The sequence below is a fragment of the Camelina sativa genome, chromosome 13, assembly GCF_030686135.1.
Source record: "Camelina sativa cultivar CO46 ecotype springtype chromosome 13, ASM3068613v1".
NCBI lineage: Eukaryota > Viridiplantae > Streptophyta > Magnoliopsida > Brassicales > Brassicaceae > Camelina > Camelina sativa.
In genome coordinates, this window is record NC_141892.1 from 20,849,082 (window position 1) to 20,861,909 (window position 12,828).

The 12,828-nt window shown below is 36.2% G+C and overlaps 2 protein-coding genes, 2 long non-coding RNA genes and 1 pseudogene across 6 annotated transcripts; 3 read left to right on the plus strand and 2 right to left on the minus strand.

The window, feature by feature from the left end:
* The first annotated feature begins 2,316 nt into the window (after nt 1-2,316).
* On the plus strand, nt 2,317-3,356 carry LOC147929792 (uncharacterized; annotated as a pseudogene).
* A 93-nt stretch (nt 3,357-3,449) lies between these two features.
* On the plus strand, nt 3,450-4,073 carry LOC104738340 (uncharacterized). Its single transcript, XM_010458529.1, has one exon. It carries the CDS (start codon nt 3,450-3,452, stop codon nt 4,071-4,073), a length of 624 nt encoding a protein of 207 aa, XP_010456831.1.
* A 2,804-nt stretch (nt 4,074-6,877) lies between these two features.
* On the plus strand, nt 6,878-8,507 carry LOC104738342 (putative pirin-like protein At3g59260). The gene is made up of 7 exons (XM_010458530.3): nt 6,878-7,017; nt 7,121-7,170; nt 7,254-7,292; nt 7,392-7,420; nt 7,522-7,584; nt 7,666-7,766; nt 7,856-8,507. The coding sequence occupies exons 1-7, from the start codon at nt 6,929-6,931 to the stop codon at nt 8,349-8,351; spliced, it is 867 nt and encodes a 288-aa protein (XP_010456832.2). The 5' UTR covers nt 6,878-6,928; the 3' UTR covers nt 8,352-8,507.
* Nucleotides 8,508-8,991: 484 nt separating this feature from the next.
* LOC104737010 (uncharacterized) lies at nt 8,992-10,088 on the minus strand. Of its 2 annotated transcripts, none has more exons than XR_015578351.1 (5): nt 9,950-10,088; nt 9,751-9,812; nt 9,527-9,640; nt 9,362-9,433; nt 8,992-9,203 (listed from the first exon to the last, which is right to left on the minus strand). It is a non-coding gene; the product is annotated as an uncharacterized LOC104737010 (long non-coding RNA). The 2 variants fall into 2 exon arrangements; XR_002034815.2 differs by having other exon boundaries at nt 8,992-9,253.
* A 9-nt stretch (nt 10,089-10,097) lies between these two features.
* Nucleotides 10,098-10,756, minus strand: LOC147929793 (uncharacterized). 2 transcript variants are annotated; one of them, XR_015578352.1, is made up of 3 exons: nt 10,473-10,756; nt 10,308-10,379; nt 10,098-10,237 (listed from the first exon to the last, which is right to left on the minus strand). It is a non-coding gene; the product is annotated as an uncharacterized LOC147929793 (long non-coding RNA). The 2 variants fall into 2 exon arrangements; XR_015578353.1 differs by having other exon boundaries at nt 10,458-10,592.
* Between the last annotated feature and the right edge of the window lie 2,072 nt (nt 10,757-12,828).

Consider the following 12,828-nt stretch of genomic DNA (forward strand, 5'->3'; position numbering starts at 1 on the left):
AGTGAATGAGTTCTTGATAACAAGAATCAATAATCCATAACAACAAATAACAAGAACAAACAGATTTTACTAAGAATTTGTAACCGATAACGATTAACGTTCAATAAAAACTCAGTCCCAATATCTTACCCGTAAGGGCATATCCATTGGTTATACAGTTATTGGGTGTCAAAACAAATTAAATAATAATATTTTTAATTTAATTTAATTATTTAATTATTTTTAGGTTGTCCAACCAAACAACTGATGACAACTTAATTGTTTTAGGCAGAGACACTTTCCATTCATCTCTCCATCTTTTTCTTATTTTTTTATTTTTTTTATTCTTCTAATCCTTTATCAAATATGTGCAATGGAATTGCTCTAAGAGTCTTCAATGGAGATTCTCCAACAAAACGATGAGGAACGAGAGTCTAAAAAGTTCTATATAAACTAGGTAACAACCCGCATATAATGCGGTATAAAATAATTATTAAATCTTTTTACGTAATTTTTATTCACAAAAACTATTATATGTATCGGAAATCTAAAATTCAATTGTGTAGTCTATATTAAAAAATACATATCTAATTTTTGTATAATAATTAAAATTTATCTTAAAACCAAAAAAGGGTGTACGGACGCAGCTAGAGAAACTCTCTTAGGCACATTCCCCGAGGAATATGAGGAGGGCTTTTAACCAGATCTCACCCACTGTTCTCCTCCAATAGGAGCAGAGTTACCGTTATATCCACCGGATACTGGTTTGCAACTACCTTCATCCTGCAGATCTTCACCAAGATGATCTTGTTCATCACCAAACCAACATCTTTCATCAACGCATTTACTTTGGTATCAATTACAATTCTATCTCTCTGTTTCAGATACTGATGCATTTACTCCCGCAAGCTATTTAAACTTACCTGCATTCAGTTACGATCTTCAACCGATTAGTTCCAACCAATTTACCTGCTGTTAACCGTTATAACCAGCAAACCAAAATCTTTATCTGAGTTCTTGAAAATGGCAAACTGTATACCATACCATCAGAAAGGGAAAGAAATTTCAAGAGGGTTCTCCCCACCACCACGCAAATGAGTGCGAGCTCCAGATCTAGACACATCGGACCTGATACAAGAAAATGCCCTGACCCTCATAGGACGCCTAACCAATCCTTCCTTGCAACGAATGTGGGGTCTGTTTCCTTTCCTCATCAACAGATGGAACCTGCGAGGAAAAGTTTCGGGATCAGATCTAGGTCAAGGCTGTTTTCAGTTCAATTTTGAGAAGGAAGAGGAATTACATCAAGTCCTAAAGAATAGACCGTACCACTTCGACCAGTGGATGGTTATCCTACAAAAATGGGAACCAATCATCTCTTCAACCTTCCCTGCTATGATCCCCTTTTGGATAGAAATCCAAGGGTTACCAAAACACTATTGGAAAATCGAGATGTTACAAACCATTGGTGACATCTTGGGAGAAGTGCTAGACTGGGAAATATCTACTACTGCTATACAGCTTAAGGTACTTATCAATGGCCGAGAGCCTATCACAAAGGAAACAATGGTGGAATTTGCAGATGGCAATGAAGTCGTGGTGTATTTGGACTACAAAAACTTAAAAAATCGTTGCACTTACTGTCTACGCTTGTCACATGAAAAGAGTAAGTGCCCTGGTCTCCATACTCAAGAAGCAAACAATATAGGTCCGAGAGCACAGACACCTGACCTGCAAGCCCAGAAATCAACGTCAAGGAACTATTACACCCCGCAAGATAACTTTCTGCCCCCCAAAAACCAACAACGAAGTGTGGAGAGAGTATCCTTACCAAGACCTAACCCAAATCCCAGGAAACGCCCGTTTACCAGTTCAGAGGATAGAGATAGATCATTCTCACAGACCAGACATCACCAGTATACTCGGAAGGAATCAGAGGTTGATAAGCATCACTCCCAATACCGTCGATCCCGAGCTCGCCAACTAGCAACCTCTTCTTATGGATTCAGGGGCTCCTTGTTCCAAAACCATGGACATCGTCCCACCCCTAACATGTAATGGAGAGAAAAACCTATTTCATCATCAACTGAACATGGTGATCCCTCAGTTTCATCACGAGCCAGACGCCCTCCTTTGGAACGAGATGTTGATGATCCAGATCCAAACACACCACCACCAAGGCATGAAATCCAACCTCTACCTCGACCACCACCAGGTTTACCTACTCCAGTAATTTCTCCAAGTAGAGAACGCGTAATGGAGGATCTACGTGAGGTCACTATTTAGTACATCTCCTGCCCAAATCCTTCAGAAAGTGCTGCCCGCCGCATGAGAGTGATGCAAAGTGAAACTGATAATCTAATGGAGAATACGGCTGATTCTATTTTGGCATATCAGACCGTTTTGGAGGAGAGATCACCTTTAGTTCCCCTGTCTGGTAATGTGAATCCCCAGAGCCCCTGTACTACCAATTCTGATATGCCAATCCTAGGTAATGATGCATTAGGGTCCACCAAAAGAGGAAGGGGCCGCCCTCCTGTGCATAAACAAGGCACCAAACCAAATCAAAAGTTACCAGGAGCAAAGTCACAAAAAAGAAACTTTGCCCAAGGATCATCAAAAAAGATCTCTACCACTAAATTGTTGGAAAAATCAGGTACATCAAAAGCTTTGCAGAAGAAACCTTCAAAACCCTCTCCAAAAGGCCAAGCTCAACCCTCCAGGTCACAAAACTCAAAGCATGATCATAATAGGAACCCTTCTCAAAGTAGGAACTCTTCCATGCAACCATCCTCCTCTGGACGACCATTGATCTTCCTGATCCCTGCAATCAAGAAAAAGAAAGCGGATTTTCAGAATCCCCCAACCCCAGCTCCTTAAGGCTGGTGAGCTGGAACTGTTGTGGGTTGGGGAACCCTATAACAGTCCAGCGAATTAGGGAGATACGCAAAAGTATTTTCCCAGACCTGTTGTTCCTCATGGAGACGAAGAACACAAATGAATCGGTTCTCAAAACTTTGCAGTGGCTCGACTACTCCTCCAATCACTTGGTCCCACCAGAAGCTCCGGGAGCTGGAGGTTTAGCTATGTTCTGGAAAAACAATATTGAAGTTGAAGTTCTTCAATCAAACCCTCACTTTATCGACACAAAGATCAAAGCAAAAGGAAAATATTTCTTTGCTACCTTCCTATATGGGGAACCAGACAGATCAAAGAGAGTGGCAGCTTGGAAGAATCTTCAAGACTACACTGCAGACAGATCAACCCCGTGGATCATTACAAGGGATTTCAACGACATTATCCATTCTTCAGAAAAAGTGGGGGGGTCCCCATCGTCTAGAAGGCTCTTTCTCAGACCTCAGATCATTCATATCTAGTGCTGATCTCTATGATATCAAACACACTGGCAACTGTCTTTCCTGGAGAGGCAACGACATTCCCACCTAGTTAGATGTCTCCTTGATCGAGCTATGGCAAACAGTGATTGGATTTTATCTTACTCGTCTGGTAGATGCGAATACCTGAGATTTGAAGGCTCTGATCACCGTCCGGTTGTTACATCCTTTTATCCAATGAAGAAAAAACAGCATGGTATTTTTCGGTTTAATAGGAGATTGAGAGAGAATCCTGAGCTTAAAAAACTGGTATTCAAGGCTTGTAAGGAGGCCCCGAACCAAAAAGTTGACTCTTTACTTCGCACCTGCAGAGAGTATATCATTAAACGGAGTCAATCCCAAGAGTTGAATAGCCAAAAGAAAATACTTACACTCAGGGACCAACTAGAGGAGGCAATGTCAGATGACACTGCTCCACAGGAAAGTATTGACATGCTAAATAAAGAATTACATATTGCTTACCAAAAAGAGGAAGCATTCTGGAAACAGAGAAGCCGTAATCTCTGGTTGGCCTTAGGAGATAAGAATACAGGATTCTTCCATGCTACAACAAAATCTCGCAATGCCTGCAATAACATCTTAGTTATAGAAGATCCTGAGGGTAGACCAGTGTTTGAAGAAAAAGACATCGCCTCTACCATATCCAACTACTTCCAAAAGCGACAAACAGTGTCAACCGAGTTATTCCGTTTCCAATAGTTGCCAATTTTGTGGTGGAGGAGAATGTGAGAATGGTTATTTATAGGATTTCAAGTAATATAAATTACATTTCTATGATAATTTAATTACAAGAGTAATAATTATAATTTATAGTGGTTTAAAATAAAAATGATTGGAGAAAAAAATAGTCAATTTATTTTTATTTTATTTTTAGTTACTATTTAATACTAGTAAAGTGTGGATTTAAAGTATGAAATAATGTACATGATTATATGTGTAACATTTTTTAAATGGAAAATAAATAATATATTGTTAGAAATTAAATGCTAAATAGACCAATAAAGAGAGAGAGTTAAAACCTTAGTTTAATATATATATATATATATATATATATATATATATATGATTGCAGAAATAAATCTAGTGATTTTATGACTAATTTAGGTTATTCAACATAAGTATATATTTTATATAAATATATCTCTCTAAAAAAATGATGTATCACAAGTAAACCAATTATCATGGTAAATATCAATTCTTACTTCTGCTCAATTTTCACTAGGATCATAGTTATGATATCTTTGATACATTCAGAAGCTCTTCAAATTCTACATACTAAATAATCATTTCAAGGTCACCTTACGAGAATCACGATTCATAATGATAACGATTATCTTCTTGGAATCCATTGTAAATCTAGAGATGATGATATAGGCTTTCAGTGTGTTCACAATTTAAAGAGCATCTAGAGATTTTTTTAGATGTGCAAACTGTAAATGGAAAGCAGAGAAAGATGGTTTTCATGGTTATGGTGATATTCCTAAAAAAGGTTCTAAAATTTTTTATTGGTTAAAATAATATGAAATTGAATTATTTTTTAAAAAATGCAACTCATTTGATTAAAATATAAATATAATTAACTATAACCTATGAATAATAATTGTTTTTTCTTTAAGTGAAGTTCTGTGGATACAGTTTCTAACTCCACCAACAATTAGAACTTTAAACCGCAACTTCTAGTAACATTAATTAACTTGAAGAAAATAAAAGGGCCAAAGAATGCAATCATGCATCATGCATAAAAAAAGAAATTTCTTCTGTGGTGTGTCTTTCCAACTATCTTGCGATCAGGTATTGAACCGTGTTGGTAGCTGCTTTTGTGGCAGAGGTAATTTATTTTCGTAACCTTCAGAAGAATTTGGTGGCTCTGGAGAAATCCATGGAAGACTTAGATGTGTTAAGAAAGGTGCCGGGAGGAAGACAAAGGTCTACAAAGGCTTAACGAAGTCCAGAAATGGCTTACGAGTGTTCTGACCTCCAAGAAAACATACCATTGATAAGTATTGCAGGTGAATTCGTTAGGTGGAGGCTAGTTGTTTTGGATCTGTCTAAGAATTTGTGTCTTGATTTATAAAGAACATTGGTTGTGTTTGCGCGACTACCTGCTTGTCGCCAAAATTTGAAAAAACTAATGCATCTGAATCTAGGGAGGGTACAGCAAGTCTTTGGAGTATCGATGGGATCATATAAAATTTGTCGCACTTAAGAACATTAACGTTAGGATATTGCAATAAAGATCTTGTTTAATTTGACGGAAGCTTGAAGGAATTGCTTCTATTGAAACGCTTAGACGAAGTTCTAACCATTGAAATAAAGTCAAGATCGGTTTTGGAGAAACTGTTTTTTTCTCTGTCATGTTGTGGAAATGTATTCAAAAGGTAGTTTATCAAAGACATTTGGGACGAATCTATAGATTTTATTGACTTTTACGACTATTTTCTCCGTAGCCCCAGTGGTCCATATATACTTCCCAAACTTCACAAAAGAAAAAGCACGAAAATTGAAAACACTATAGACATTAAGTGCACATTGTTGGCCTAACCGACAAAAGCATAAATAAAGAAAAAGTCCTTACATACTAATTAAATTAAAGCCGAGACACACTACTCATGGCTTCGACATGGTGAAAAGACATGCGTTAAGTAAAGGACAGGTTGAGGTTATTAGAGATTACTTGAATATTCTTGCATTTGGTTAGACCTTATCTAGGAACGTTTCGTAGTGTACTATGAGCTTTTTTAAGGTTCGGCATTGTCTCAAGAAATTACACGACTTGCTTTATCATTCTGTCCATGACTCAAAGATCTTTGAAGGCAAGACGACCCTCATCCAGAGTAACGCGTAAATCAAGATCGTTAACCCCCACGTCGCAGCACGTTTAGCATGATCGCAACGAACAACGCCATGGCGACATATAAAAGAGAACTTGTTAACAGTGGAATCCAAAAACTCTAATTCACGAAACCTATAAAACCCCAACGAATCATCTGAAACCTTTCTTTCTCTGCAGTTATACGTCGTCGTACAAGTTGTCTGTTTTTTTTTTTCATGTTTATGTTCTTTTTTTTTTACAAAAAGAATGTTATTTTCAAAGTAATAATAATTCAGAAAAACATAATTAAAAAAGAAAAATTAAAATATTTATAATGTAAATATTCTTATATTATTATGCATTTTACTAAAATTTATTATATGTGAAAAAGAAGTTCTTGAACGAAACAATCCATTTTGGGATGTTTTCTATATTTTTATTTTATTTTCTTAAACATCAAAAGCTAATTTTCCTGTCCATTGATAGTCTTTAATGTTTAAAAGAAGAAAATATTATAGAGAATTTTCATTCTTTTTTTAATTTTCGACAAAGCTATATAAAGTTTACATTTATGATAAATTGGTAATATACATTACAAACAAACATTTATGGTAACAAGAATTTTTTTAGTTATTGCTATTTTTGTCTTTGATTTTGTGATATAAATATGTGTAGGCACGCCAAAATAAACACACAAACACTCAAAGAGAGATAGAAAAAAGACATAAAGGACATCATCACCATGTCAGAGAGACAGATTGTTAAGATGATTTATGCAAATTTTGAGAACGACGGTGGTGCTGCTGCTGTTATTAGACAAGGCATCACCAAGTGAGTTTGCTTTTTTTATTGTTTATCAATTTTCTAACGTAAAATCCAATGGCTTCTTCACCTTCAAGTTTCATTTATTTTTCTTGTTGCATGGTTAATTCAGGACAAACCATGAGTTATTGGACCCGTTCGTCTCGCTTGTTGAACTTTCCTGTAACATTCTTCTTTACTTCCCCAATGTGTGAATTAAATTTTTGATTTTTGTTTGTTCTGATTTGCTCTGTTTCTTGATTCAGTTTCACCTCCTGGTGGATTCAGAGATCATCCTCACAGAGGTCAAGTTCACGCCTATTACTATTATTTTTTATTTGTTTTCTACGTACATCTGCTTAATTCCTCTGGTCTCTAAAATTTCTGATGAAATTGGATTACAGGTTTTGAAAGTGTGACATACATGTTGCAGGTGAGAACATATATATCTTCTTCATCCATGATTTAAATCAATAATAAAAAGCCTTTTTTACTTTTGCTTACTTGGATATCGATTTAACTTGTAAAATATAGGGAGGCCTAATTCACCAAGACTGTAATGGTCATCAAGGTACAATCCAGGAAGGAGATGTTCAGGTGAAACGACAAACATAATTAAATACTCTTACTACTAAGCTTTTTTGTTGCATCCTTTTGATTTTGGTTATTATATTGCAGTGGACGACAGCAGGAAGAGGACTTATTCATTCTGAAATGCCTCAAGAAGAAGTTAACAGTCTCATACAACTCTGGATCAACCTCCCTTCCAGTCAAAAGATGTACAAAGAAAATTCTTCATGACAAAAGATTCTAGTTATGTTCATCTTTTTCAATGTTTTAAGATCTGTTTTGTTTGGTTTTATGACAGGATCTGGCCAAAAAACCGAGAAATACCGAATTCATATATTCGGAGAGCATGGGGCGATGGAGTAGAGGTCAAAATCATAGCCGGAAAGTCGATGGGAGTCGAGTCGCGACCTCCTTACTACACAGAAACACCAATCATGTTCCTTGACATTACTCTCGACCCAACAGCTCAAACCCTCCAGACCATTCCAGAGTCATGGACTGCTTTCGCCTACGTTCTAGAAGGCGATGAAGGCGTGTTTAGCTCCTCGGACTCTTCCACTGTAGAAGCACATAATGTTGTGGTATTTGGAAGAGGGGATTATGTTAGCGTGAAGAATACGTCAAGCTCTAGGCCGTTGAGGTTCTTGTTGATTGCAGGGGAACCCATCGGCGAGCCTGTGGTTCAGCACGGGCCATTTGTGATGAACTCGCAGGCTGAGATTGATATGACAATTGACGACTATCGCAATGCCAAGAATGGCTTTGAGATGGCTAAGTCTTGGAGGTCACAGTGAAGAGTTTGAAGCAATAACCAGAGACATGCAGTTATATTTATTAGGTTTTCTTATCTTATCGCACACGGTTTTAATCTTTACATTCTATTTCTATATCTTATCATTGTCCGAGTAATAATAAAACACATGCTACGTTTTTAATAAATTGATTAACTATATAGTTCAACTTCTTTCAGATTCACAATACATGTTTAAATTGATTAACATGTTTAACTATTAATTTTCTTTTTCGTCTTAATGAACCAACAATATTTGTTTACAAAAGACATGGATTAAAAAATAATTTTTCACAAAAGACAAAGCAAAGCTTATACACAGAAAATTGAAAAAAAAAAAAAAGACATTAAGTTCACTTAGCTGCTAGTTGGCTGACGAAAGCATAAATTAAGAACAAGTCCTTACATAATAACACTAAGAGCAAGATTATTGGTGGTTTCTTTGGGGTTGTTAAACATTGTTTGATTATTTTATGAATTAATTGTGAATGATTTTGAATATAAGAACCATGACCTCTTAGTTAAAATTTAATCCTTCAATTGTAGGTTCTAATTTTGGGTCTCTTATTTTTGAAAATATTGTTTTTAAAATAAAAAAATTGTAAATAGAATATAAGTGGTATAAATGTGTAAACATTTAAGAATTTATAAAAATAGAAAATATTGCATTTAATTAATTTTTAAACATACAAAACATAATAAAAACATTAATACATATAACAATATAAGTGCAATTCATAAATGGAGAAAATGATAAATTTTAATACTGATTTGCTCCAAATTTTGCCCAAATATTCTCAACCAAATCATCTTGCAAGCGTTTATGTTTTTCTCAATCACGAATATCCATTCGAATCTTGAGCATAGTTTCGACACATTAACACACCAGTTAGTAACCTCAAGTTTCTATAACAAAAATCAGAGGACAATTAAGTAACATGTAACTAGAAGAAGAAACCACAGAACTGACATGAATTTTAAGAATCAAAAAGAGAAGCATTTAGAGCAAGGAACCTGTGAGAAGGCCTGTAGACATAGCATGGAGAAGAATACGTGAGGATTCGATCATAATTAGCTTCCAAACACCTGCAAGACGAAGAAGAAAGGAAGGTAAGGAACAAAAAAAAGTAGAGTCAAAGAAGTGTTTAAAGAGGAAGCAAAAATAAAATAAAATAAAACCTTTAAAGACGTAGCATAGAGAAGAAGCGTGTCTATCCAAGCCATCACTGATCAATCGTAGGATCTTCCACAAACCTAGAGTGACAAGGATCAATCATAGGATCCTCCACAAACCTAAACCAACAAAACAAAAAACGACAAGTAACATGTAATTAGAAGAAAAAAGCTACCTATCGATAGTGAAAATTCAGAAAGCAAATAGAGATGCAATGATCCGAACATACTTAGCTTCCAAAACACATGCAAGACGAAGAAGCAAGGAACAAAAAAACAGAGAGTAAAAGAACTGTAAAGAGAAAGAACGACAAGTTAGTATAACAAAAGACAGGGAACTTAGGCTTAAACCATGAATCTAAACATCACTAGGAAGATCTACTTCCAACCTCACTGCAACAGATTTTGGAGGGAAACATGAAAGAATACCTGAATATCTTTCACATATGTCCAGCCTTTTTCTAGTTAAAAAAGGACACAGTTCAAGAACAAACTCGTCTAGTGGAGAATTTGTGATCATCTCTTATATGAATATTTGAACATATGAGAAACACAAGACACATAGGATCAACAATAGCCAATATTAAATAAAACAACGGATAGGAAAATTTTTGTATAGATGCGAGGTAACCTGAAAGTTGAACTCATAAATTATACGCAGTCCCACAATGTTTCTCTTCTGATGTTCCCACACAGTAATCTCGGTGCCTCGACGATCTGCATCAAAGAGACAGAGATGTATTTACACATATAGAAAAAAGTGGGTTAGGAGGAAGAACACACTAACTGGTACTGAAGATGTAGGGCACAGTAAACGAAAAGGATCCATCAAAAGCATCACCTACCGATCCTCCACAACCTGAAATAGCAGAGCAAATGGTAAAAAATCGCATAAACATAATAAAAAGCCTTCAATGATTCAATCCAGAAACAAAACTCTAGAGGAATAAACTTGAATTAGAGTGGCCATGGTAGGATCCTCCTCCACAAACTCGATTCTTCCTTTCGCGATTGGCTTCCAAATCGGTTGGCCTACTAATTGCCTTCTCTCCATTCCCTTACCCTTCTTCTGATTCCAGGTCCTTCGAGTCGAAACCTTCAAGGATCTGATCCCAAATTCTTCTTCTGATCCCAAATTTTTCGAGTCGGTTTTAATTGAAGCTGATAGAGAGAGAGAAAGGAAAAAAGAAAAAATCAAGTGTACCCAATTTTTTTCTCCTTTAATATTTTTTTTTCGCCCAACAATACGCCGAGAGGAGTGACGAAACTAAATTCAAGAGTCACCTTGGGAAGGGATGCATGCACCAAGAGTTGAATCTTCATTCAATTATCTATCTTTAATGTTTTAGTCTTCAAGAATAATTAATACTTGGCTTTGTTACCAAGTTTCCTTTCTTATATAAACTCATGTAAGATCAATGAAATAATAATCCAACTTTTTATCAAAACCTTTTCTTTTCTTTGAGAGTGATTTTCTTCTGTTCTTTGTGAACAAAACCGATTGATTGGTGTGATTCCAACAATCAAAACTGACTACTTGGTGTGATTCCAATAGTCAAAACCCCGATCTCCTTGGTGCGAGGCTGAGAGATCCGATCTTTTTGGTGTGAGGCTGAAAGATCAAACCGGTATATCAAGAGTCTTTCCGCAACTGTTGTGCAACCATTCTTTTCACCATCCTTATTCTTGAGGCTTCTTCATCTTTAGAATCAAGATGTCTCTACCAACCAACTCAAAGGTGCCGAATCCTTGGGAGGATCATATCAAGTGGTATCAGAGCACACCCTTGAGTTTGGTATTTTATCATCCTATCATTTTCTATCTTTTCATCTTCTATCTATCATCTTTCTATCTTTCCATCTTCTTTATTTTCATCTTCTCATCTTTTCATCTTCTATTTCTATTTTATTTGTATTTAGTGAAAAAAAACAAAAAAAAAACAAAAACAAAAAAAAAACAAAAAAAAAAGAAAGAAAAAAAAAAGAATGAAAAAAAAAAGAAAAAAAAAGAGAAAAAAGAGTTCTATTCTATTAAAATAATAATAAAAAGGGCTCTGTTCTATTCAAAAAAAGAAAAAAAAATCCGTTTGTTCTATTTAAAAAAAAATCTAGTTTTATCAATATGTTCTATTCTATCTTTTGGTATCTCATTAAGTTCGATTCTGTTTCGATTGTTTTGGAAAACACATTGGGTTTGATTAGTTTCTGTTCTATTAGAACCTTTGAGAGTCACTGGAACACACTTTGAGAGTTGAGAGTAATCACTTGTGAGCGAAACACTTGTGAGGAACTTTTTACTTTTAACGAGTTTGTCCATTTTGCAGGTTTCTTTAATATGACTGACGGAGAAAATAACAACCATGAAGTAGAACAACCCGGGTAGACTTCAAAATATCCAGATGGAAGCATTGTTGGAAGAAATGCGGAGGATGATGAGGGTTGAGATGAATGTCGTCTATGAAAGATTGGACGAAGTTCAAGCAGAAGCACAACAAAGGCAACCACAAAATTTGCCTAATCAACCGATGGGAGTAGGAGAAGAGTTAAGAATGCCGAGATATGTAGCAGCTGAAGATTACTACAGTCGTAGTGGAAACTCATCTCAAGGAGGCCAAAGGAGACATAGACGTGTGCGAGAAGGCAGACAAAGAAATAATGACGACATTGGAGGAATGAGGTTTAAAATTCCACCATTCACTGGGAAGAACGATCCAGATGTCTACTTGGAGTGGGAGAAGAAGGTAGACAAGTTTTCAATTTTTAGCACTATTCCGAGATCAATAAGGTGCGAATGGCGTCTGTTGAGTTTAGTGAGTATGCGCTTAGCTGGTGGGATCAGTTGGTGACTTCACGAAGACGTAATGGCGAATATCCGATTGAGACTTGGGCTGAGATGAAGGCTATCTTGAGGAGAAGGTTTGTTCCCGACCATTACCATCGCGATCTGCATCAAAAGCTAAGGAGACTAACTCAGGGAAGTCGAAGTGTGGAGGATTACTATCAAGAGATGGAGATTCTTTTGATAAGAGCTGATGTGGTTGAGGACCGAGAAACGACTATGGCTAGAATCATGAGTGTGTTGAACCGAGATGTCCAGGATAGGCTTGAGATGGAACATTATGTGGAGATTGAAGAGATGTTACATAAAGCAATCTTGGTGGAAAAGCAACTCAAGATAAGAAGTTCTACGCGGATAACTTATGGTGCTGGTTCATCTAACCCAAAAACAAGTTAGCAGAAGGAAGAAAAGTCAGTTGCTCTTCCAAAGGTTGAAGCGAAACCATTTGTTGCCAATCAAGTTACCAAGGA